The 21,658-nt window shown below is 49.3% G+C and overlaps 1 protein-coding gene across 1 annotated transcript; it reads left to right on the top strand.

Moving 5' to 3' along the window:
• The first annotated feature begins 13,767 nt into the window (after positions 1–13,767).
• MYCN (MYCN proto-oncogene, bHLH transcription factor) lies at positions 13,768–19,722 on the top strand. The gene is made up of 3 exons (XM_067703663.1): positions 13,768–13,968; positions 15,185–16,094; positions 18,212–19,722. Exons 1-3 carry the CDS (start codon positions 13,813–13,815, stop codon positions 18,814–18,816), a joined length of 1,671 nt encoding a protein of 556 aa, XP_067559764.1. The 5' UTR covers positions 13,768–13,812; the 3' UTR covers positions 18,817–19,722.
• The last annotated feature ends 1,936 nt before the right edge of the window (positions 19,723–21,658 follow it).

Raw genomic sequence — 21,658 nt, 5'->3', positions numbered from 1 at the left:
ACGCAGACAACTGGAGGGCATGTTTCAGCTCCAAGTACCCAAGGTGTGGGATCTGTGAGGGCTTTACTGCTGTCAGAAGTCAGCATGAGGGGCCGGCAAGAGCATGTCTTATTGTCTTGTACCTTGAAGATCTGGGAGGCATAAGGAGAAGAAACTGCATTTTCCAAACCCTGAAGAAATACTCATTTTCTTTTCACATCTGTTTCCTTAAGAGTCTTTTTTTCCCACTGTGTTGATAGATATTATATAATCACATTGTTTAAATATTTGAGATGGTGATTACACCACCATTCAGTTTTAATCGCTGCTTCTGTTAACATCGTCAGACATTCTCAAGCAAAATTAATTAGGACCAAACAATGGATTGATGGTCTTTAAAATTCAAACCTTCAGAAACTAACCAGTTTCCTAACCCAACACCATAAATGCACAGTGAATTTAGACCCTAGAACTTATCACTTCAAGGATGTTTTCCCCTAAGGCCACATGTTAGTCTTACCAATAATAAATAAAAATGCAAAATATACAATGAGAATCACAAAATTTATTTTTATACAAAAATACCTTCTATAGCAAGTTTGATGCCTCACTCACCTCTCTTTGAATCCCGTGGCAGTCTACTCAGTACCTACTAAGAGAGCCCCATCCACTGTTGGCTGGTTCTAGTCTCTACCAAATTCTTTCTCCTACTGTTAAGACTGGGAACTCTATTCTCAGACAGTGCCTCCTGTCACTTGTAAAGTTCACTTGCTGGAGCAACACAGAAAAATTCTGTTTCCAATCTGAAGATTCCTTTGAGAGTTGAGTCCTCGTGAATGGGGAAGCAAACAGACTCACTAGATACCATCCTCTGCTCCCCAGTGATATATTAGGGTGAGGCTCTCGGGAGTCTATGGTTGACTTCGTGTCCCATATGGTGGTGTCATAAGTCTACAGACTTACAGGATTTGAGAAATCTTTTTTTTTTTTTAATACCATGCATTTAAAAAAAAGATTTTATTTATTTATTTTATTTATTTTTGGCTGTGTTGGGTCTTCATTGTGGTGTGCAGGCTTCTCATTGTGGTGGCTTCTCTTTGTTGCAGAGCACGGGCTTCAGGAGTTGTGGCGCATGGGCTCAGTAGTTGTGGCTCACGGGCTCTACAGTGCAAGCTCAGTAGTTGAGCTGCCAGGCAGATTCTTAACCACTGCGCTACCAGGGAAGCCCTGAGAAATCTTTGAGAAGGAGTTCTGAACGGATTCGTAAGTTGCTGTGGCTTCACTTAGATGTCATTCACATAAAAGAGAGTGCACCCTAAGATCTACCTAGGCCATTGCCATCTGGGGGGAGATGGGGGTCAGCGTTTGAAGGAGAGAGATATATGCTATATTGACTATGTTAAAATCAGATTGTATATACAAGTATATATTGATAAGAAATTTTAAAATTCTGTTTATGAGGTTTAAGGCCATCTTGAAGATCGCATCAGGGAACCTGAAGAGAGGTACCTTTATAAAGAAATGTGCACTTTGGCCATACTGAGTCAGATTGTGCTGGGTTAGAATTCCAGCTCTGCCACTAATTTACAGTGTGACCTTAGGCCTTAGCTTCCTAAGATGGAAAATGGGTATGAAAACAATTCACCTTGCAACTTGAGAGTGAGGGTTACGTGCCTGGCATTCAGCCTGGGATATAGCAGGTGCTTGATACAGGCAGTGATTAGGGCCGTAGATTCCAGTTTTACACACGAGAGAGAATGTGCATGTAACTTATTTACAAAATTAAAGAGTAAAAACAGATATAATGATCTATTAAAATATATTTCAAAGCCATGTGTTTAAAGTGTCTGCTGATGTTTAAAATTTTGTTAATTTAAGAAGTAATATTAAATTTTTTTAATTTTAATTTTTCATTTTTTAAAAAAAGTTTAAGTAAATAGGGCTTCCCTGGTGGCGCAGTGGTTGAGTCCGCCTGCCGATGCAGGGGACACGGGTTCGTGCCCCGGTCCGGGAGGATCCCACATGCCGCGGAGCGGCTGGGCCCGTGAGCCATGGCCGCTGAGCCTGCGCTGTCTGGAGCCTGTGCTCCGCAACGGGAGAGGCCACAACAGTGAGAGGCCCGCATACAGCAAAAAAAAAAAAAAAAAAAAAAAAAGTTTAAGTAAACAATCATAGTTTTAAAAAATTCAAACAATAGAAAAATAAATAAAAATTTCCTCATCATCCCTCCCCTCCATCCTTAACCCCAGCCCCCAACAATTCCACTAAACAGTTTGGTGTACATTTCAGACATGCATAAAGAAGCACATATGGTGTTTTCCCTTCAAAAATGAGCTCATGCTATACGTTGTTCTACAGCTTCACTTTTTCATCTAACACTATAGCTATATATGATTCTGATGGGTTTTAGAGGAAGCTATATATTATTCTTAGCCATATATTATTCTGATGGGTTTTTTTTTGGTTTGTTTTTTGTTTTGCGGTACGCGGGCCTCTCACTCTTGTGGCCTCTCCCGTTGCGGAGCACAGGCTCCGGACACGCAGGCTCAGCGGCCATGGCTCACGGGCCCAGCCACTCCACAGCATGTGGGATCTTCCTGGACCGGGGCACGAACCCGTGTCCCCTGCATCGGCAGGCAGACTCTCAACCACTGCGCCACCAGGGAAGCCCCCTGATGGGTTTTTGTTGTTGTTTTTTGCGGTACACGGGCCCCCCACTGCCGTGGCCTCTCCCGTTGCGGAGCACCGGCTCAGGACGCGCAGGCTCAGTGGCCGTGGCCCACGGGCCCAGCCGCTCCGCAGCACGTAGGATCTTCCCGGACCGGGGCATGAACCCGCGTCCCCTGCATCGGCAGGCGGACTCTCAACCACTGCGCCACCAGGGAAGCCCCCTGATGGGTTTTTAAAGAAGGGTTTTAGCAGAAATAATGCCAGTGAAATGTGATGTTTTGAGTACACAATTCTAAAGAGTTGGATGAAAACAGAAAAACTCAGGTTAACACCTGATTATTTCACCTCTAAAATATGGCAGAAATCCAGACAACAGGTGGGGGAATAATCCAGATAAGACAATTTGGGAATTCATGAATGAGTAGGGATTAGTTTTGTAATACTGACAATCACTCCTACAGTTACACGGCACTTTGTCATTTATGTCACAGTTGACTCTGACAGCAATCCTGCAAGGACAGAGGAACCAATTAACCCATTTTAAGCCCGAGAAGACTGAGGTTCAAAGAGGTGTCCATGCCTCTGGGAGGCCAGGTGTTGGGAGCGAGGTGGAGGAAAGGGGGTGTGCCGGGCTGCTTAACAAACCTGCTTTTCCCTGAGCTGACTCATTAAGGTCCTCGGCCAGCAGATGGACCTAAAAAGGAGCAGAGTGACCCCTTGGCATCTGACTTGATGAATTGAGCAGAACTGATTTCGAAACCTCAATTTCGGAGGAATGCTCTTTTGGGACCTCTGGCTTAAGCGCTGGGGTCCTCTTCATCTAACCATAGTTGTATATGATTCAACAGTGTTTGGTGAGCGCCTCCGAAGTGCTTGCCCCACGTTAGAAATCAAATGCGGAACAGTGGAACCTACACTGGGTGGGCATCGGGCTTCTGTCCCAACCTGGGCATGTCCACCTCTCTCGGGATGCTGTTGCCCCAGCTGCCTGAGGAGTGGCTTGGGCTAGGGGAGCTCTTCCTGGCTTGGAACTGGGGTCCCCAGGGTCTCCGTGAGGATGGAGAAGGGGGAGGAGACCTCACTCGTTCCCAGGTTCACAGAGTGAAGATCTCCCGCATTCATCCTCATGGTTTCAAAGGTGAACCTTTAATAAAGGAATTATCTAAGGTTGAGGGTTTGGGTTTTAATGGAGCAGAATGAGGACGAAAAGGACCAGAGACCCCATCTGACACTGGATGATGACGCTTAGAAAGTTTGCCCAGCTCTGCAGCCCTGTCTTCTCCGTGGAAGTTAGGTGGGAGGCTGTTGGTAGGAAACAGGCATCCTTGGCCTCTCTGACAGCATCCATGGGGCCCCTGAAAGTCTGGCTTTCCTTGGCTCCGATTAGCAATGATGGGACTGGAAGACCCAGGTTCTCTCTGGGTCGCTCTTGACTGGTAATATTGTGGGTAGAGGTTCTTTAGTGAGCCAGAGTGGGGGGTGGACCAGCAAAACCTCTTCTTCCTTCTCCCCAGCCTTCCCAAAACCTTGGCCTGTGAGAAATGAGTATCAGATAGAGAGAAAGACAATCTTCCTTGGGAGTCTAAGCAGGTTTTGCAGAAAAATGACACATGCCCAGGCTCCCACCTTCAGGAGGCACTGGGAACCTTGCTTAGCTAATCTGTCTCTGCAGGAGTCCCAGCCCCTGGACGTGCAGGGCGAGCCTTCTGGAGGATCTTGGAGCCAGTGGCTTCTCTCAGCCCTCCACTCTCGAGAACTGACCATCTCACACTCACATCTGAACATTTCATTCCTTCCTTGTGAAACTAAATGCACCACACCCTCAAAGCCCTCGTAGGAGAATGGAGTTAACTGTAGATTTCAACAGCAGCAAGAGATGAAAGCCAGAAACTTCTGCTGGTTTCCTAAGAAAGTGCTGGGGTTTCTTATTTGTGGGCTTTGATTTATCTAAGTGCTCGACTTTCAATCTGGGTTTGAAAATCCTAAAGATGCCCAGAGGTTCGTTTAGAGGGAGCCAAAAGGGGGCGGAGAAAGTGGGGCTCAGGGTTCCTTATTTCCATATCAACCAGAGCCATTCCACTTCTGTTTCATGTTTTTTAAAAAATGTGGGCTTAGTGTAAAAGTTATTTAATTATTAATTAATTAATTTATTTATTTTGGCTGCGTTTGGTCCTCATTGCTGCACGCGGGCTTTCTCTAGTTGTGGTGAGGAGGGGACACTCTTCGTTGCGGTCCGCGGGCTTCTCATTGCGGTGGCTTCTCTTATTGTGGAGCATGGGCTCTAGGCTTGCGGGTTTCAGTAGTTGCAGCACGTGGGCTCAGTAGTTGCGGCTCATGGGCTTAGTTGCTCCATAGTTAGGCACGGCATGTGGGATCTTCCCGTACCAGGGATCGAACCCGTGTCCCCTGCGTTGGCATGCGGATTCTTAACCACTGCACCACCAGGAGAGTCTCTAATTATTGTTTTTTAAATAAAGAGTTTTGGGACTGGCGGTCTAGTGGTTAACACTTGGAGCTTCCACTGCAGGGGGCTCAATCCTGCAGTGGAATTTTGATGCTAAAACCAAAACTGAAAACCACAGGTCTGTCGCTTCACTTTTCTATGGGGTGCTGGTCCTGATATTCTACATGTATATAGAGCTCAGTCTTGTCTTGGGAGAACAGAGAAATTCATTCACTCATTCCGCTAACATTTATTGAGCACTTCCTTTGTGCCAGGTACAACTATGCCCTGTGAAAAATAAAAAGGTCTAATAAATGCCCCCCTTGCCCTTGAGGAGGTTGTCCAGTGCTGAATGGTACAGGTTACAGGCCATGGCAGGTGGTTCAGAGGAGCGGAAAGCATGAGGGCTGCGAGGCAGGCCTGGGTTTCCATCCTTGAGTGATCTGATTCCTAAGAGCTGTAGCCATGGACACAGCTGTCTTCAAAACATCCCTCTTTCTAGACTTACTTTCAGTATCTTCAGCTTATGAGCCTTCTTTGAGGAGCAGCCATGCTTTAGTTTCTTTTTCCTAAATCATTTTGTCCAACGGAGGGTCACTTTAATCCAATCAGAGGTTTTAACAAAGGGTATAACAGCTGTGCTCTTGATTTGTCTCTTGCCTTCTTCTTTTTTCTTGTTCTTTTTTTCTGTGAGGGGCTGCTTCTCTAATAAGGATGATGTAACATGTAAAGAGAGCAAAAATTAAACCTTTGTTATATTGAGCCACTGAGATTTAGGGGGTCTTTGTTGCTACAGCATAACCTCATCCATCCTGACTAATACATTTATCTACTCTTATATCATGGGAAAACTCCTGTTTCTCATCCCATAGCTTAAATGTCTCCCAGTCTGTGAAGTCATGGTCCACTCCCCCAGATGGAGGTGAAGGGTCTTTCTTCTGTGCACACAATATATTATAACATATAATAAGTTTACCTGAGCTTTTTGTGTCTTTGTCTATCATCCTCACTGGCTTGTGAATACCTGAGAGCAGAAGTTATATATATGTATTTATTGATAGACTGAATGAATGCAAGTATAGAATTTGGAAATTGCTTCTTAAAGCCTAGCGTTTATTGCTCATTTCTTAGCTGCAAAGACACAATCTGTCACTGTATAAGTGACAAGGTGCAATTGTCAACATCTGCCCGACAACTCAGGTTAGGTATGAAAGTTTGAAATCAAGGGGATTAGAGAAGAGGGTCTGTAAGGTTTCTCTAGGCACTCTAACAGCCAGTGCCCTGTGAACAATGCCATACCAGACGGAAACCCTCCTCAGCAAGTGGCAGGGAGTATAGCAGTCTTCCACACTGAAACAATTTGTTAGCATTTACAAGTTCCCATTTTCTGTATTTTAACTTCTAATTGGTTTCCTCTTTTGTGCTAAGAATGCCATCTGTCCCTTTGACAGGTTTTTGGATTTGATACCACTTACCAGGAAATATGACCATCACTGTAAGATGATTCTAAAGTGTCCATCCCAAACAGCCCAGTTTTAGTAACTTCACACAGAATCCTCACTATTCCTGTGTAGAAATGTCACCATTTTTCAAGCAGTTTCACCTCCACATTTTCGAGGAGTTCATAATATAATGCAAGGTACGTGGCCTTTTGATTCTAAATCTCTTATCTGCTCCCTTGCAGCAAAACGGATATTATTATCCCTATTTGCAGATGAGAAAACTGAGGCTCTGGAAGTGGACTTGTCTAGGATATGGAAACAACATAGTACCAGGACATTAAACTTAATTTCTGAATCTAAACCCACTTCTCTACAGATACAATTTCTACCTTGTGGGATAGCAGCAGGGATGAAATCATTATTCCCATTTACTGAACCAAGTAACTGAGGCCAAGAGCAGTTAAATGACCAGTGTAAGATGCTTCAACAATTAATCCACAGCTCTAGGCTTGGAGAACTCCAATCCTCTCCCCTGTGGTCTTGTGCTCTCACTATTACTTCCTTAGCCTACTTTGACTGTGCATGACCTTCCTCCAAGACCAAAGTTACCTGGGTTGTGGACAAGCTAAGAGGGAGGGGGAGCCACCCAGGGGAAGTTCTGGTTGGAGAAAGGATTATTAACTAGCTCCAGAAAATCAGAGGACCGACTTCAGAAGGCTCAACCTGGAGCCCAGGTGCTGTGGTCTGTGGGTGTAGGATTTGCTGAGCCCCTGTAAGCGGGTTGGAGCCGGGACAAGAGAGCACTGACTCCTACTGAGCACCGTTATAAAGCAGGCACTTGAGGGATGCTTCCCTACTTAATCCGCAGGGAATGCTAATTTAATTTAAAGACGATGAAATGGGAGTGGCCGCTCAGAGGATTGGCTCCTCTGGCAGAGCTCAGCTGGGCCGTCTGTGGTGGGGAAGGCTTCTTCTTCTACTCTGGAACTGCTAACCTTGTTAGAAGAGCCACACCTACACGTGAACCCGATAAAGAACACAGCTGGATAACGCTAGCTGGCGGTCCACAAAGAATGGAGATTTGGATGGGAGAGTGTAGTTGGGGCGAAGAACAACAGCCTTCCTTCTTGGAGAGTCTCCAGCCGATTTTTGAGGACAGAATTTGAAGCAGAAAAAAAAAGACTTTCCAGGCCAGAAGTAGCAGTGGGGCCTGTTACTCATCACTATTTAAACACAAGGAAACACCACCCCCCCATCACACCCCACCCTCAGGCAGATATTAGGGTGGGTCTGGGCCATAGGGGATGACTCCAGAATTAAAGGAAATAGAGATTAGCAAGGACCAATGAATGGGCAAATCACCCATCTGTTCTGTAAGCACCAGAAGAGATCTGAAAACCTCAACTGAGGAAATCTGGACACACCCAACCAAATTAAATCAGTGAGACTGGAAAGTAGTCCCAGAAAAAGAAGATGGGATGTAGGAAGTTCTGCTCGTTCTAAGGGGCAGTGCCTAACGGACTTGAAGACCTGATCTGGAGTCAGAATTCCTTGTGGCTCTTACCGGCTCCCGCTAAGACTGGGCTCCCCTCCGTGCATACTCCCTGATGTAGATGATTCAAGTTTAAGGTCTACAGAGTGGCGGCTTCTTTGCCTCCCCCACCCCTCAGAGCCTGGTCCTGAGCAACTTGCCTGTCTCCCAGGACAGTTTTCCCATCTTGCCTTTTAGCATCAAGAAAAGCAGGTAAATGGAAATTCGAACTCGAAGGCAACAACCACCCACGGAGCTCTTTGCAGTTGGCAAAAGCCATTTTTACTCAGCCCCATCTTTGTGCTTTCCCCAAGTCTCTGTAACGTACTAAGCCTGAAAGAAGGTTTCCCATGGACGGGGGTATCTGAGCTGCCTCAAAGGATGTGAAATCAGTCTTCGAGAGGAGTACAGAGCCTGTTGGACACTTCTCATTTTCTAGATCTGTAATTAAATTACTGGCACTCAATGAGGATAATTTTTGTTTTAAACATAATTGTGGACTTCTCTGGTGGCGCAGTGGTTAAGAATCCGCCTGCCAACGCAGGAGACACGGGTTTGATCCCTGGTCCAGGAAGATCCCACATGTCGCGGAGCAACTAAGTCTATGCGCCACAACTACTGCGCCTGTGCTCTAGAGCCCGCGAGCCACAACTGCGGAGCCCATGTACCTAGAGCCCGTGCTCCACAAGAGATACCACCGCAGGGAGAAGCCCACGCACCGAAATGAAGGGTAGCCCCCGCTCGCCACAACTGGAGAAAGTCCACGGGCAGCAACGAAGACTCAATGCAGCCAAAAATAAATAAATAAATAAATAAATAAATAAAACATAATTGTGCCAGTACCAATAAAACTCCCCACCCCCAAAACTCTCAATGCTGGATCTCAAATTTTCCTCCAGCCTCAGATGTCAAAAAAATATATGTCGTGCTTTGGGCACGTCCAACATCATATCCTCAAATGGCTTTGGTTGGCTTGATTCTAATCCTAATTAAACCAGCGCCATTTTGTCTCTAATAACCCACTCAGATGACTCAGTTCAGCACTAGTTTGGTTTGAAAGAATGCCAACCAGCCTGGGAGACAAAAGAGAACTTGGGGGGATGATTTTAGGCTTCGCAAAAGGATCCTTTACTTCCCCCAAATGATCAGCTTAATGACGAGCTTTCCTGGGGAGTAAAAAAATATTGTTTTGAAAAATAACCAAAATAAAAAATTAAATTTGCTCGTAATTCCACTGGTTCAAAAGTATTTCATAAAGAGGCAAGTTTCTCCCTTCACCTGATTCCTTTCTTCAAAGTAAACCACTAGGGCTTCCCTCGTGGCGCAGTGGTTGAGAGTCCGCCTGCCAATGCAGGGGACGCGGGTTCGTGCCCCGGTCCGGGAAGATCCCACATGCCGCAGAGCGGCTAGACCCGTGAGCCATGGCCGCTGAGCCTGCGCGTCCAGAGCCTGTGCTCCGCAGCGGGAGAGGCCACAGCAGTGAGAGGCACGCGTACCGCAAAAGAAGAAAAAAAACAAAAAACCCCAGTAAACCACTAATGAAAAATTGTTGCATATTACACCCAATTCGTTGTTGGGTTTACGCAGAACATATCTAAGTGCACATATATCCAAAATGGCAGACCACTGCCCTAGACCTTGCTTATTTCCCTTCACACTCATGGATGTTTCCAAGTCAGTACATGTACATATAACATACTATTTTTAGAGGCTGCACGTTATTCCACTGCATGAACACATTATAATAGATGCAACCATTTTTCTATGGATGGGCACTTAGATTATTTATAATATTTTTGTTATTGAGGACAATGCTGCAATACAGGTTCTTGTTTATGTATTTTGACGTATTTATTTTATTATTTCTTGTAGGATGGAATTTGAAGACTGGGATTGCCTTTACTCTTGGGACTGGAATGCCAGTGGTGTAGGAGAGGGTCGTGTCCCCCTGCCCCCCTCCCCCTCCGCCCCCCACCCCCGGCCCTTGCCAACACTTGGGCCAATCTGCTAGACCAAAAAATGCTAATCTCCTTGAGATTTAATTTGCATTTCCCTGACTACTAGTGAAGCTGAGCATCTTTTCATATGTTTATGGACAATTTGCATTTCCTATTCAGTAAATTACCTAGTCTTATCCTGGACCCATATTTCTATCGGGTTGTTTTTCTATTCAATGTGTAGGAGCTCTTTGTGTACATGGGATTTACTCTTTGTCTCTTATGGACGAGGAAAGTATTTTTCTATCACACTGTTGTATTTTGACTTTGTTTAGGATATGTTTTAAGTGTAATTAAAAATTTTTATTATTGTCAAATATGTTAAAATTTTTCTTTCATGTTTCTGGGCTATCTGTCTTAGAAAGAATTCCACTCTCTAATTTCTTTGCTTGTATAACCTTACTTTTTCCAATTTAAAACGTCAATTTAGGTTTTTAAAATTAATTAATTAATTATTTAGTTGCTTAATTGATTCATTAGTAATTGGGTAATTCAGGCCGCTGGCTTTACTTTATTCTAAATGAAGAGTCAGGAATTTTAAAAGCATTTAATCAGCAAAAATGTACACTTTGGTGGGAGGCAGGGAGGGACCCAGTAAAGTTCCTAGGAGAAACCGTGGTCCTTGAAGCTGGACCCAGAAGATCTTTAACTCACCATCTGGGAAAAGCATCTAGAGGTTTTTGATCTCTCAGGCCAGTCATGGGTTGGACCCCTCTGAATGTGTGTGTGTGTGCGTGTGTGTGTGCGCGTGTGTGCGTGTGTGTGTGCGTGTGTGTGTGTGCGTGTGTGTGCGTGTGTGTGAGAGAGAGAGAGAGAGAGATCTGGTTTTGTTTTATAAAGAAAGGATTTGTAGACGAAAACATTGTCCTCCCTCAAAAATCTCCCCATTTATAAACCAAATTCTGTGTACAACTCTGTTCTGCCTGTTGGTCCATTTTAGGTGTGTCCCCCTCAGCCCACGATGAGCTCATTCAGGCTGTGCCTGTACTCATCTCTGCTCTGAATCGGGACAGTGGATGCCGGCTGAACTTGTCTTCCAAGTCTTCTCAAGATGTATTTCGTGTGTGTCCGCATAGTCTAAGAGGGTTTCAACATTTTTAAGAGGAATTTGCAGGCTTCTCTACAAGCAAACGAGGAACCTGCAGTAGCAAGATTTCTCCACGGACAAAGTCTTTTATCTTTCCATTTGCAAATGAAAGTACCAATAAATACTTGTAAAATTTTATCATTCTGTTAAACTTCAAATTCAGACTTGTCAGTAATTACTGGTTTGCATTAAGAGCATGAGATTAGAGATTGAGCTTCAGGAAGAATACAAGACTTGCTTGGGGGCACACAGAGTAACCGGGTCTCTTGTCTTCTCATTTTCTGCTGCACTTTGTCCCTTGACAAAGGACGAATGGCGTGGTAAAGGGCACAGGTCGGGTCAAAGAGGACAAGGTAGGACTTTTAAATGTAGCGACTAGGGTCATCCTGGCCTATTGTGACAGTCCCCCTGCCCTTTCGGTAAAAAGGTGGGGCACGCAATTCTGAGAGCACTTCCTGGGGCTGCTGCTGAGGACCTGAAGGTCCTGGCGTGGCATTCATTCCTCTTTCCCTCTATTGCTGATAAACAGAAACTCCCTTCAAAGAGCTGGCTTTGCTTCAGAAGGACTCATTCAGGCCTCTCTGCCTTGAACAATATCGTTGAGTACGTAGGTACACAGGTATCTGCTTTGCTCCAAGGATGCCCCCTGGAGCAAAGCAGACATAGATGGAGTGAGGAAGACAGAGCCTGTTTCCACTCGGTGTCTCGGGAGAAGCGGGCATTAAACAAACTCTCCCAGGCATATATCATTACAAATGAAACTAAGTGTTCTGAAGGAAAATCCAGGATGCTTCGGGAGAATACAGCGGGAGAGCATGGTTTAGATTAGGGGGTTAGGGAAAGGCAGAAGTGGGAGTGTGAAAGGCTTTTGCAAAGGTTTAGAGCTTTACATACGGGAAGGAAATAATAATAATAAAGGTGTTTGGAAGGGCAGCTCATCCTCATTCATGGGCCACTTCCTAGGACTCTGGGAACCTGCCTCTCTTCCCCGAATTATGTAGGCATCCAGGGTAAGGACTGGAAGAGCCTTCACAAATGCTAATAGGTGAGCGTTTTACAGGCTGCCCCCTGACCCTCTGCATCCTCATCCGTAACTAGTTTGAATGAGGAGGTGAATGGCGAGAATGACTGGCATTTCCAGTTTGGGAAAAAGGAGGTGGAGAAGTTTTCCCACCCCAGTGAGGGCGCAGGGGAGGGGGCAGGTTTCTCTACCCCAAAGAGGAACGTTTTTCCCGAGGAAATCCCACTTCATCGTGTATCTGGTTGTGAAGGGGGCTGAGATTCGGGTTGTTCCCGGGGAGTTTTGGTTCTGGAATCTCTGACCCTATCACCCCTCCGCCCCCCAACACACCTGCAGGAAAGCTTGACCAGAGTGAAGTTAGGATCTGAAAGTGGTGGTGGGATGGGAGAGGGGGTGGGGTGTTAATTTCCCCGGAAGAATCGATCAGGATCTGGTAATAACAATAGCTGACACTCAACACCCATCCTGTGTCGGGCACCGTCCTGAACGCTTTCAAAATATCTTAAAACAACCCTGTGAGGTAAGCACCGTCACTAACTCCATTTCACAATTGAAGAAACCAAGGTACATCGAGGCTGAGCAGAGATGGCAGCTTGCCCCTTTGCCTGCAACAATCTGAAGCCAAGGTTTCTGAGCCAGGGTTTGGGCTGCAGGAGGTGTGGACCGCCGACTCCAACAAGGACCTGATCCGCCTCCCCATAATTCGGGAAATAGCTGGTTTTGAAAGGCTAACTTGGGAGCCCGTGGGAACGGCTTCGGGAGCCTCACGCCCATCCCCTTCGGAAGCCGAGGCGAGCCGTCACCCCCCGCGCGGTGGTGAGGACGGGTTGACAGCGCGGCGGGAGGGCTGCCCGTGGCCCCGGTTGGACCCCCGAGACCAGGCCCCGCGGCTCCGCTTTCTGCGCGGCCTCCGCGAGGTGTCGCCTTCGGCCGAAGAAACCACAGCGGCGCCACCCTCGTAGCCCGCAGTTATTTATTTATTTTCAAACAAGGGGGCGCCCCTCTCCTTTCAATTTAAAACTAGAAACCTCCCGCGGTTTCGTTCTTAAATGGGCGCGTCCTCTCCCTCCCACTGTGCACCCCGGGTCCAGCTTCCCTTCCGAGATCACACACGAGCAACACCCCTCCCCCGCCCCCCGCACGGCCCGGCTGGACGTCGGCCTCGCGCTCAGCAGCACATACACGCAGTCGAGGCGGGGGCTGGGTTAGGAGACTCTGAACACCCCCGGAGCCCTCCGGAAATTTTTCTTTTTTACGCCGAGCAATTGCCAGGCCCGCAGGGTGGGTGTTGCATTGCACCGCTCGGCGCGCAGCTGGTCCACAGAGTGCACAGGGGGCAAGCTCGGGGGTCTAAAAGGGCGGGAGGAGCACGCCCCGGGCTTCCCAGCTTTGCAGCCTCCTCTCCGCAAAGAAGAAAAGCAAGTGGCTTTTGGCGCGAAAGCCTTGGCGCCTCCCCTGATTTTTATGGAAATCAAGAGGGCGGGGTAAAGCCGCTTTCCTCTGCCTTTCTCCCTCCCCCTTGTCTGTGCCGCAGCCCCCTTCTCTCCCCGCCCCCCGGGTGTGTCAGATTTTTCAGTTAATAATATCCCCCGAGCTTCAAAGCGCAGCCAGTGACAGTCATCTGTCTGGACGCGCTGGGTGGATGCGGGGGGCTCCTGGGAACTGGGTTGGAGCCGAGCTAGCGCTAGCCAGGCGCAAGCGCGCACAGACTGCAGCCACCCGAGGACCACCCCCCGCCCCTGGCCACCCGGGGACCCCGGCACAGAATCGCCTCCGGATCCCCGGCCGTCGGCGGGAGGTAAGGAGCGGGGGGCGCAAAGCGCCCGGCGCCCCGGGAGCGGCGAACGCGGCGGGAAGGCAAGCCCTGGACGGGATCGCGGCTGGCGCACAGGGCGCCCGACTGTGCCCGGGGGGGACTGTTTCTGCTTCCGAAACAAAACCGTCTCGGGGTTTTCCCTGAAAAGCCAGTTCCAGTCCCCAAGGCTCCCGGACTGGGAGAGACCCGCCCTAATCCATCTAGTGCCCTTGCCAGGGGTTGTAATGGCTTCATCGAAAAGAAATTCACCCTTCTCTAGAACATTTGTCTGCATTTGAGCTGACGGGGAGCCGGTGCGTCCCCACCCCGAAGCTGGGTTCTCCTCCAAAGGGTGCCCCCAGAGGAAGAAGAAGGGGGTTAAGCAGGGCGAGGCCGTCGCGGTGGTAATCTGGGTCACTGCCGCCCCGGCTCAGAGGAGACGTGGCTCTCCCTGCGACCCTCCCCGCGCTGGTGTCCCTGAACCATTCCCGGGGACTGGGGTCCAGGCTCAACCAGGAAGAGGATGTCGTTGGGGGCTTGGAAGAGCGGGGGTGGGGGTAGAGAGGTTCAAAATCAGCTATTGACAGTACTTTCCCTGCAGCGGGTGAAGGCTGGGGACGTCGGATCAAAATTTGGGGGAGGGGGTTCTGGATTTGGGTGCCTGTTGTTGGTCTCGGTCTAGAGAAAGGGTTTTTCCATTTGCAAAGTTTCCTAACCCCCCCCCCCCAATCGCTTGCGCTCCCGAGGTTGCAATTTTACAAAGGAGGGGGGTGGTTTGAGGGTTCTCCAGAATCCTAGACCCGGTAGCTGGGTTGGAGTCCTGGGCTTCCTGGGAGCAGCGGGCCCTACTTGGGTGCAACCGCGGGTGTCGGTGAGCTGGTGGGAGCTAGAATTCTGCAGCCTTGGGCAGCCCCCTCCCCCGGGCAGTGCCTTGTGTGAATGAAACGGCAGTTTGCAAAGTTGCAGAGCTACGCCGCCACCCCCCGCATCTGCATGCCCCCTCCCACCCCCTGTCGTAGACAGCATGTACACAAAAGGAGGGAGGGAGAGAGCGAGAGACACAACTTCGTCCACCTTCGGGAGCCCTGGCGGAGTGGGGGGCTTGGAGGGGAGATTGAGGAAGCGGGTGAGAGGGGGTGACCGCTGCCCGTCCCCACCCCTCGCGCCCCCCATCCGGCTCCGCTTGCCAACCCTCTCCTGGTGTGTCTGTCGGTTGCAGTGTCGGAGGTTGGCGCGGGCCCCCGCCCTCCGCGCCCCCCACGGGAAGGAAGCACCCCCCGAACTAAAAAGAGCGGAGCGGAAAGAAGCCCTCATTCGGCGGCCAGGAGGCGAGCCGATGCCGAGCTGCACCGCGTCCACCATGCCGGGGATGATCTGCAAGAACCCGGACCTCGAGTTTGACTCTCTGCAGCCCTGCTTCTACCCGGACGAAGATGACTTCTACTTCGGCGGCCCCGACTCGACCCCCCCGGGGGAGGACATCTGGAAGAAGTTTGAGCTGTTGCCCACGCCCCCGCTGTCGCCCAGCCGTGCCTTCCCGGAGCACAGCCCGGAGCCCCCGAACTGGGCCACCGAGATGCTGCTGCCCGAGGCCGACCTGTGGGGCAACCCGGCCGAGGAGGACGCGTTCGGCCTGGGGGGCCTGGGCGGCCTCACGCCCAACCCGGTCATCCTCCAGGACTGCATGTGGAGTGGCTTCTCGGCCCGCGAGAAGCTGGAGCGCGCGGTGAGCGAGAAGCTGCAGCACGGCCGGCCGCCCGCCGCGGGGCCCGCGGTCCCGGCCCCGGGCGCGGGCGCCACCGGCCCCGTGGGCCGCGGGCACAGCGCAGTGGCTGCGGGGCCGGGCCGCGCCGGGGCCGCCCTGCCCGCCGAGCTCGCCCACCCGGCCGCCGAGTGCGTGGATCCCGCCGTGGTCTTCCCGTTCCCGGTGAACAAGCGCGAGCCCGCGGCGGCGCCCGCCGCCCCGGCCGGTGCCCCAGCGGCGGGGGCCGCGGTCGCCTCGGGGGCGAGCGCCGCAGCCCCAGCGGGCGCCCCGGTAGCCGCTCTTCCACGCACCGGCGGCCGCCTGGCCAGCGGCGGCGACCACAAGGCCCTCAGCACCTCCGGAGAGGACACCCTGAGCGACTCAGGTAAAGAGCGAGCCAGGGTCCGGCTGCCCTCCTGGGGTACTGGGGCTGGGGGTGGCGCCGGGTTTGTCGTTCGTGGGTTAGGGTGCTGGGGGAGAGTCGTTTGGAGGTAGTGCTGGTGGCTGAGAAGTGGTTTTTCCCGGGCCGATCTCTAGGGTACGGAGGAGAGGGTGGGTGAAAGCTGTGATCTCCAGCTTCACCTTCCCTAAAGTTCCCTCATCCCCCGCCGGGAGCCCGACTCCATCACTGGCCCCCACCCCGTACCCCGTCTCTCTCTGCAGCGGCCTCCGAGGAAGAAAATGAGAAAAAGTTGAGTGGCTAAAGCCGAGTTGGGGTTCGGGGGGCCGCTGGGGTGGAAAGGGACTCTGCGGCCCGGGTCAGGGGTGGGGAGACGCCCCGAAAAGCACAAGCCTGTGCAAAGTGCTATTTAGGGTGCAGGAAGTTAGGGAGGGATTGCACAGATGGTGAGCACCGATTGTATTTTATTTTTTCGAACCTCGGTACCTTTTTTTTTTTTTCCCCTCCCTCGGTGGGTGGTGGGCTATTTGCTCCTGGTCCGTCGCCAGCAGGCGGCGATATGCTGGCCGGCAGGCGGGCGAGGATCTGAGAGGCTGGGGATGGTAGGGACGTCCCTCCCTCCCTCCCTTCACTCAGCAGCTGGCCAGTACCACAGCGGTTGTGTACATTCTCAAGGGGCCGCCTCTTTACAGTGTGCAGTGAGCACCGCCCGGTTTTATCTTCTAGCCAGAGTTCCAGGACTAATTTCAGATCCGAGCTGTGTTCTGTAACCCAGTGTCCTTCAAGGTGAGGGCGGGCACTTAGCAGGCCCTCCAGGAATGCACACACCCTGAAGCACTCATTGATTAGTTCTATTGTGTGCCTCCTGGTGAAACTGAAGAGCAGGGTTAAAACCAAGACGTTGCCTGAAGGTGAAGAACTCTGCCCAAATCCTGGAATAGCCCTTGTCCTTGGAGCTGGGAGACTTGGACCTTGAAAACCACTGTTTTCAGAATGCAGATGGATAAAAAGCCTACATTTCCTTCAGGGCTGAGGACAGATTCATCTGAGGCTCCTGAAAGGAAACTTGGGGATAAGCCTTCAGTTTGAACGGGTCTCTGTCCCTTTAATGTCTGTGCCTTGACAGCTTTTGGTGAGGAAGCACTTCCTTCCAACAGCTGTCTTCTTGGCAGAAAACCAAAACATTGGCTTAAAGGGACCCACCGACTGGAACAGCCTCACATTTCGGCTTTAGCACAAATCCCACAATTGTTCAGCTTTCCGGTCCCCTTCAGATCAAGCAGAAGATGTGTTTTGATTTTCATGCTTGCATTTTAAACAATAATTTTCTATCCGAGCATGGTAGTAAATGAGGAGAGAGGGGGAAAACGCACACATGATGCTACACGTTTTTCTGGCTGCTGCGGGTGGTGGTGACTTTGAGAAGAGGTGCCCCGTATCTGGGTTTAGAGCTCCAGTGGATTACGGCTCTGTAGTTAAGGTTTGATCTTTGTTAAGATGAAAAACTGCTTACTGTATAGAAGTCACGTTCATGGAAGACGAGGTATTTTTCTTCCTTAGTGAATTAAATTGTTCTTCAGTTTGTTTCACTTAAAATCAAACTCCACCATGTGTAAGTGGCTAACTGAGAGGCTCCTAAAATGAGGAGGCCTCAGTTCTTAAGTGTAGAGATGGAAATATAAATAAGTCTATGGGGCAGACTAGCGATGATGGGAAAGGGTTACCGTTTACTGAGACTCTTGTCTACGAATTATCTGTCCAACTCAACCTATGGCATTATCCCCCATTTAATAGCTGGGGAAACTGAGGCTTAGAAAATACCTTGCCCAGGGTCGTGCAGCTAGTGTGTGTGATGGAGCCGGGATTCTGTCTAACTCCAAAGCCGAGGTTCTTTCTGTTTCTGCCACCTGCTCAAGCTTGAATGGAAGATGAAATACTAGGAGTATGGGGAGGGAAAAAGCATGTACAGCTCTCTGCAGAGACCTGTGCTGATGGATCACAGTAAGAGCAAACCACGGGCCAGGGCCTGCTCTACGAGACTGTATGTGTATTTAATTCATACGTGCCTCATCCTGAGAATAACCCTCACCTTGTTCTCAAAGATGACGAAGATGACGAGGAGGAAGACGAAGAGGAGGAAATCGACGTAGTGACTGTGGAGAAGCGGCGGTCCTCCTCCAACAGCAAGGCCGTCACCACCTTCACCATCACCGTGCGTCCCAAGAGCGCGGCCCTGGGACCTGGGAGGGCCCCGTCGGGTGAGCTGATCCTCAAGCGCTGCGTCCCCATCCACCAGCAACACAACTACGCCGCCCCGTCTCCCTTCGTGGAGAGCGAGGATGCGCCGCCCCAGAAGAAGATAAAGAGCGAAGCATCCCCGCGTCCCCTCAAGAGCGTCATCCCCCCAAAGGCCAAGAGCTTGAGCCCGCGCAACTCTGACTCGGAGGACAGCGAGCGCCGTCGGAACCACAACATCTTGGAGCGCCAGCGCCGCAACGACCTGCGGTCCAGCTTCCTCACGCTCAGGGACCACGTGCCAGAGCTGGTGAAGAACGAGAAGGCCGCCAAGGTGGTCATCTTGAAAAAGGCCACCGAGTACGTCCACTCCCTCCAGGCCGAGGAGCACGAGCTTTTGCTGGAGAAGGAGAAGCTGCAGGCGAGACAGCAGCAGTTGCTAAAGAAAATTGAACACGCTCGGACTTGCTAAACGTGTCTCCGAACTGGACAGTCACTGCCACTTTGCACATTTTGATTTTTTTTTTTTTTTAAACAAACCTTGTGTTGACATTAAGAATGTTGGTTTACTTTCAAATCGGTCCCCCGTCGAGTTTGGATCTGGGTGGGGAGCAGGACATGAGGGGTTCTGCCAGGACCTCGGGAGAGGGCCTGCAGGATGGGATGCAGGTGGCCCTGGCGGTTTTCCTCCGCGTCACCTCTGAGACGGCGGTCGAAGTCCGTGACCGTTGGGAGCCTTCTGGGGCTGTTGAAGTCACCTTGTTTGTTACAAGTTTCCAGACGACAGAAAGTCATTCCTTCTTTTTAAAATGGTGCTTAAGTTCCAGCCGATGCCACATGGGGGTTTGCCATTGATACCCCTGGGGAACATTTCTGTAAATACCATGGACACACCTGCCTTTTGTATACGTCCTGGGTAATGAGAGGTGGCTTTTGCGGCCAGTATTAGACTGGAAGTTCATACCTAAGTACTGTAATACCTCAATGTTTGAGGAGCATGTTTTGTATACAAATATATTGTTAATCTCTGTTATGTACTGTACTAATTCTTACACTGCCTGTATACTTTAGTATGATGCTGATACATAACTAAATTTGATACTTATATTTTCGTATGAAAATGAGTTGTGAAAGTTTTGAGTAGATATTACTTTATCACTTTTTGAACTAAGAAACTTTTGTAAAGAAATTTACTATATATATATGCCTTTTTCCTAGCCTGTTTCTTCCTGTTAATGTATTTGTTCATGTTTGGTGCATAGAACTGGGTAAATGCAAAGTTCTGTGTTTAATTTCTTCAAAATGTATATATTTAGTGCTGCATCTTATAGCACTTTGAAATACCTCATGTTTATGAAAATAAATAGCAATTAAATGATGCAACTTTTTTTTTTTTGTTTTCGTAACAGCAGCGGTTAAACTCTGTCCTTTAAGCGGCAACTGTAAAGAGTGCATAACCTGGACAGGGAACTTGTTTTCCACAGACGAGTCATTTTATACCTGTACGGTCCTGGCTGGGGAGGGGCCATTGTCCCCACTTGCGGTGGAGGGAACTGAGCTTAGGAAGGTTACGAGATTTCTCCCAAGTTAAACAGCATAGATATGTTATTAGTGATTGTGCGTGCTAGCAGTAGCACCCCACAGTTTACAAAACACTTTCCTATACGTTGGCCATTTGACCAGACTAAGCTGGGACATCAGACCCTTGAGAAGGAGAAGTAAAATTCAGACACTGAGTTCTGCAACTTGGCAGTATTTGGTGTCGGTAACCTTCGTCCCATTAGCTGATGGCTTTATATTTCGGCATAGAGTGCAGGTCATCTCTAAGAAGAAAGCATTCATCAGAATTTACTAGGACCTGTGCAAGGTTCTATGCTAGGCATTGTAGCTGAATAAAGATGGAGTTGGTCCCTCCCCTCAGAAAGCTAACAGTCTGATTCACCAGAGTAATTCCTGGAGTGACAGCGGTGTGGCCCAGCTCAAGCGCCTTGTCCCTTCAGGAGAGGCACTGGGGTGTTGGTGTAGCTCTGTCCGCTTGGCACTCCTGTTATTTTGGGTGCGTGGACTGTTCTGTGGAAGCCAGATTCACCTTTGCAGGTTCTGGAGGACAGCCAGGGCCAACAGGTTGGGGGAGGGGACCCCAGCAGAGCTAGGAGGCAGTTTCAGAGTTTCCCCAATGGGAGATGATACCCTTGCTGGGGAGGCATTCAGCATCTCAGAACTGAGAGCCTACGAGTACATCTCTTCGGTGAAAGGTGGTACTCAAAGCTATTTCTCTAAGGTTTCATTCATCTCAGATTTTAGCTTTCAACTGAAAAGACCTTTGCTTTGCTCAGAAGAAAACGTCCACGGATGAGAAATGGCTTTGCTTGCCTAGGCCACCAGGGTCCCTGTCTGCATTTTCCAAAGACCAGTGGAGTTTAGAATTTGAGGTCCTCCCCTGGTTTACAGCCACATTTCCTGAGCTCTGAGGTTGGTGGTATTGCCATGGACATCACCAGTGGTCAGATCATGTTGAAATTCAGATAAAATTCTCTTTACTCCGTAATCTCTGTCCTTGCCCCCATCCCCACTCTAAAAAAATAACCCTCTTTGAGAGTCCTTTTCGAACTGTCATTCAGAAAGACTTCCCGTCCATTTGCATTTTACAGGCCCCAAATCTTCCCTGCAGCCTCTGCACCTTGTCCTGTGCCCATGAGCCAAAAGAAGAGAGACCTCAAAGTTATTGAGATTCTTGAAACCCAACTCAATCATCCCAATTCCTTTTCTTTTGTGATCCCCATATGGGGCCTACCTAGGTGTTTCAGATGAGATAGAACTCTAGTCCTGGAGGAGGTTAAACTGTTGAGATGAACAAGGCTCTAAACTAATTCCTACCAGGCTCCATTTTTGCTCTGGCTGCTGGGAAGCTCAGAGCTAAATTCCATGCTCTCATTCCACATACTGAGTGCCCATTCTCTCTTCTAAATGTGTATGATCTTTTGTTTTTCATTGTTATTTAACGACCTTTTTAAAAATGTTCTTTATGCTACTTTAAAGAGAACTTTTTGCTTTAGGTGGATCAAAAATATGTATTAAAATGTTAAAACCAAGATAAAATACCTCTCATTTGCCTTTCCTGCCCCAGCCGAGGGAAAGTGTCACTCAATTTAGATCTGCAATAATCTGTAAAGTGATTGCTATAGTCACAGAAGAATTGAACCACTCCTTTTGGTAACATGAGAGCCCTTCTCTGCATTCCAAGAGCAGTTTCATTTTTTTAAATTTTTATTTTATTTTGTTTTGGCCATGCCGTGCAGCATGCGGGATCTTAG

This window comes from Pseudorca crassidens, chromosome 14 (assembly GCF_039906515.1).
Source record: "Pseudorca crassidens isolate mPseCra1 chromosome 14, mPseCra1.hap1, whole genome shotgun sequence".
Classification (NCBI taxonomy): Eukaryota; Metazoa; Chordata; class Mammalia; order Artiodactyla; family Delphinidae; genus Pseudorca; species Pseudorca crassidens.
Note: the sequence above shows the minus strand (reverse complement) of the source record. Positions and strands in the feature narration are given on the sequence as shown.

Bases quoted from the DNA above. Each gene is read 5' to 3' on its own strand.
- MYCN (XM_067703663.1), top strand. From the start codon at position 13,813: ATGCGGGGGGCTCCTGGGAACTGGGTTGGAGCCGAGCTAGCGCTAGCC. The intron at 13,969-15,184 runs GTAAGGAGCGGG...TGTCGGTTGCAG, and splicing joins TCCCCGGCCGTCGGCGGGAG to TGTCGGAGGTTGGCGCGGGC. The intron at 16,095-18,211 runs GTAAAGAGCGAG...TTGTTCTCAAAG, and splicing joins GGACACCCTGAGCGACTCAG to ATGACGAAGATGACGAGGAG.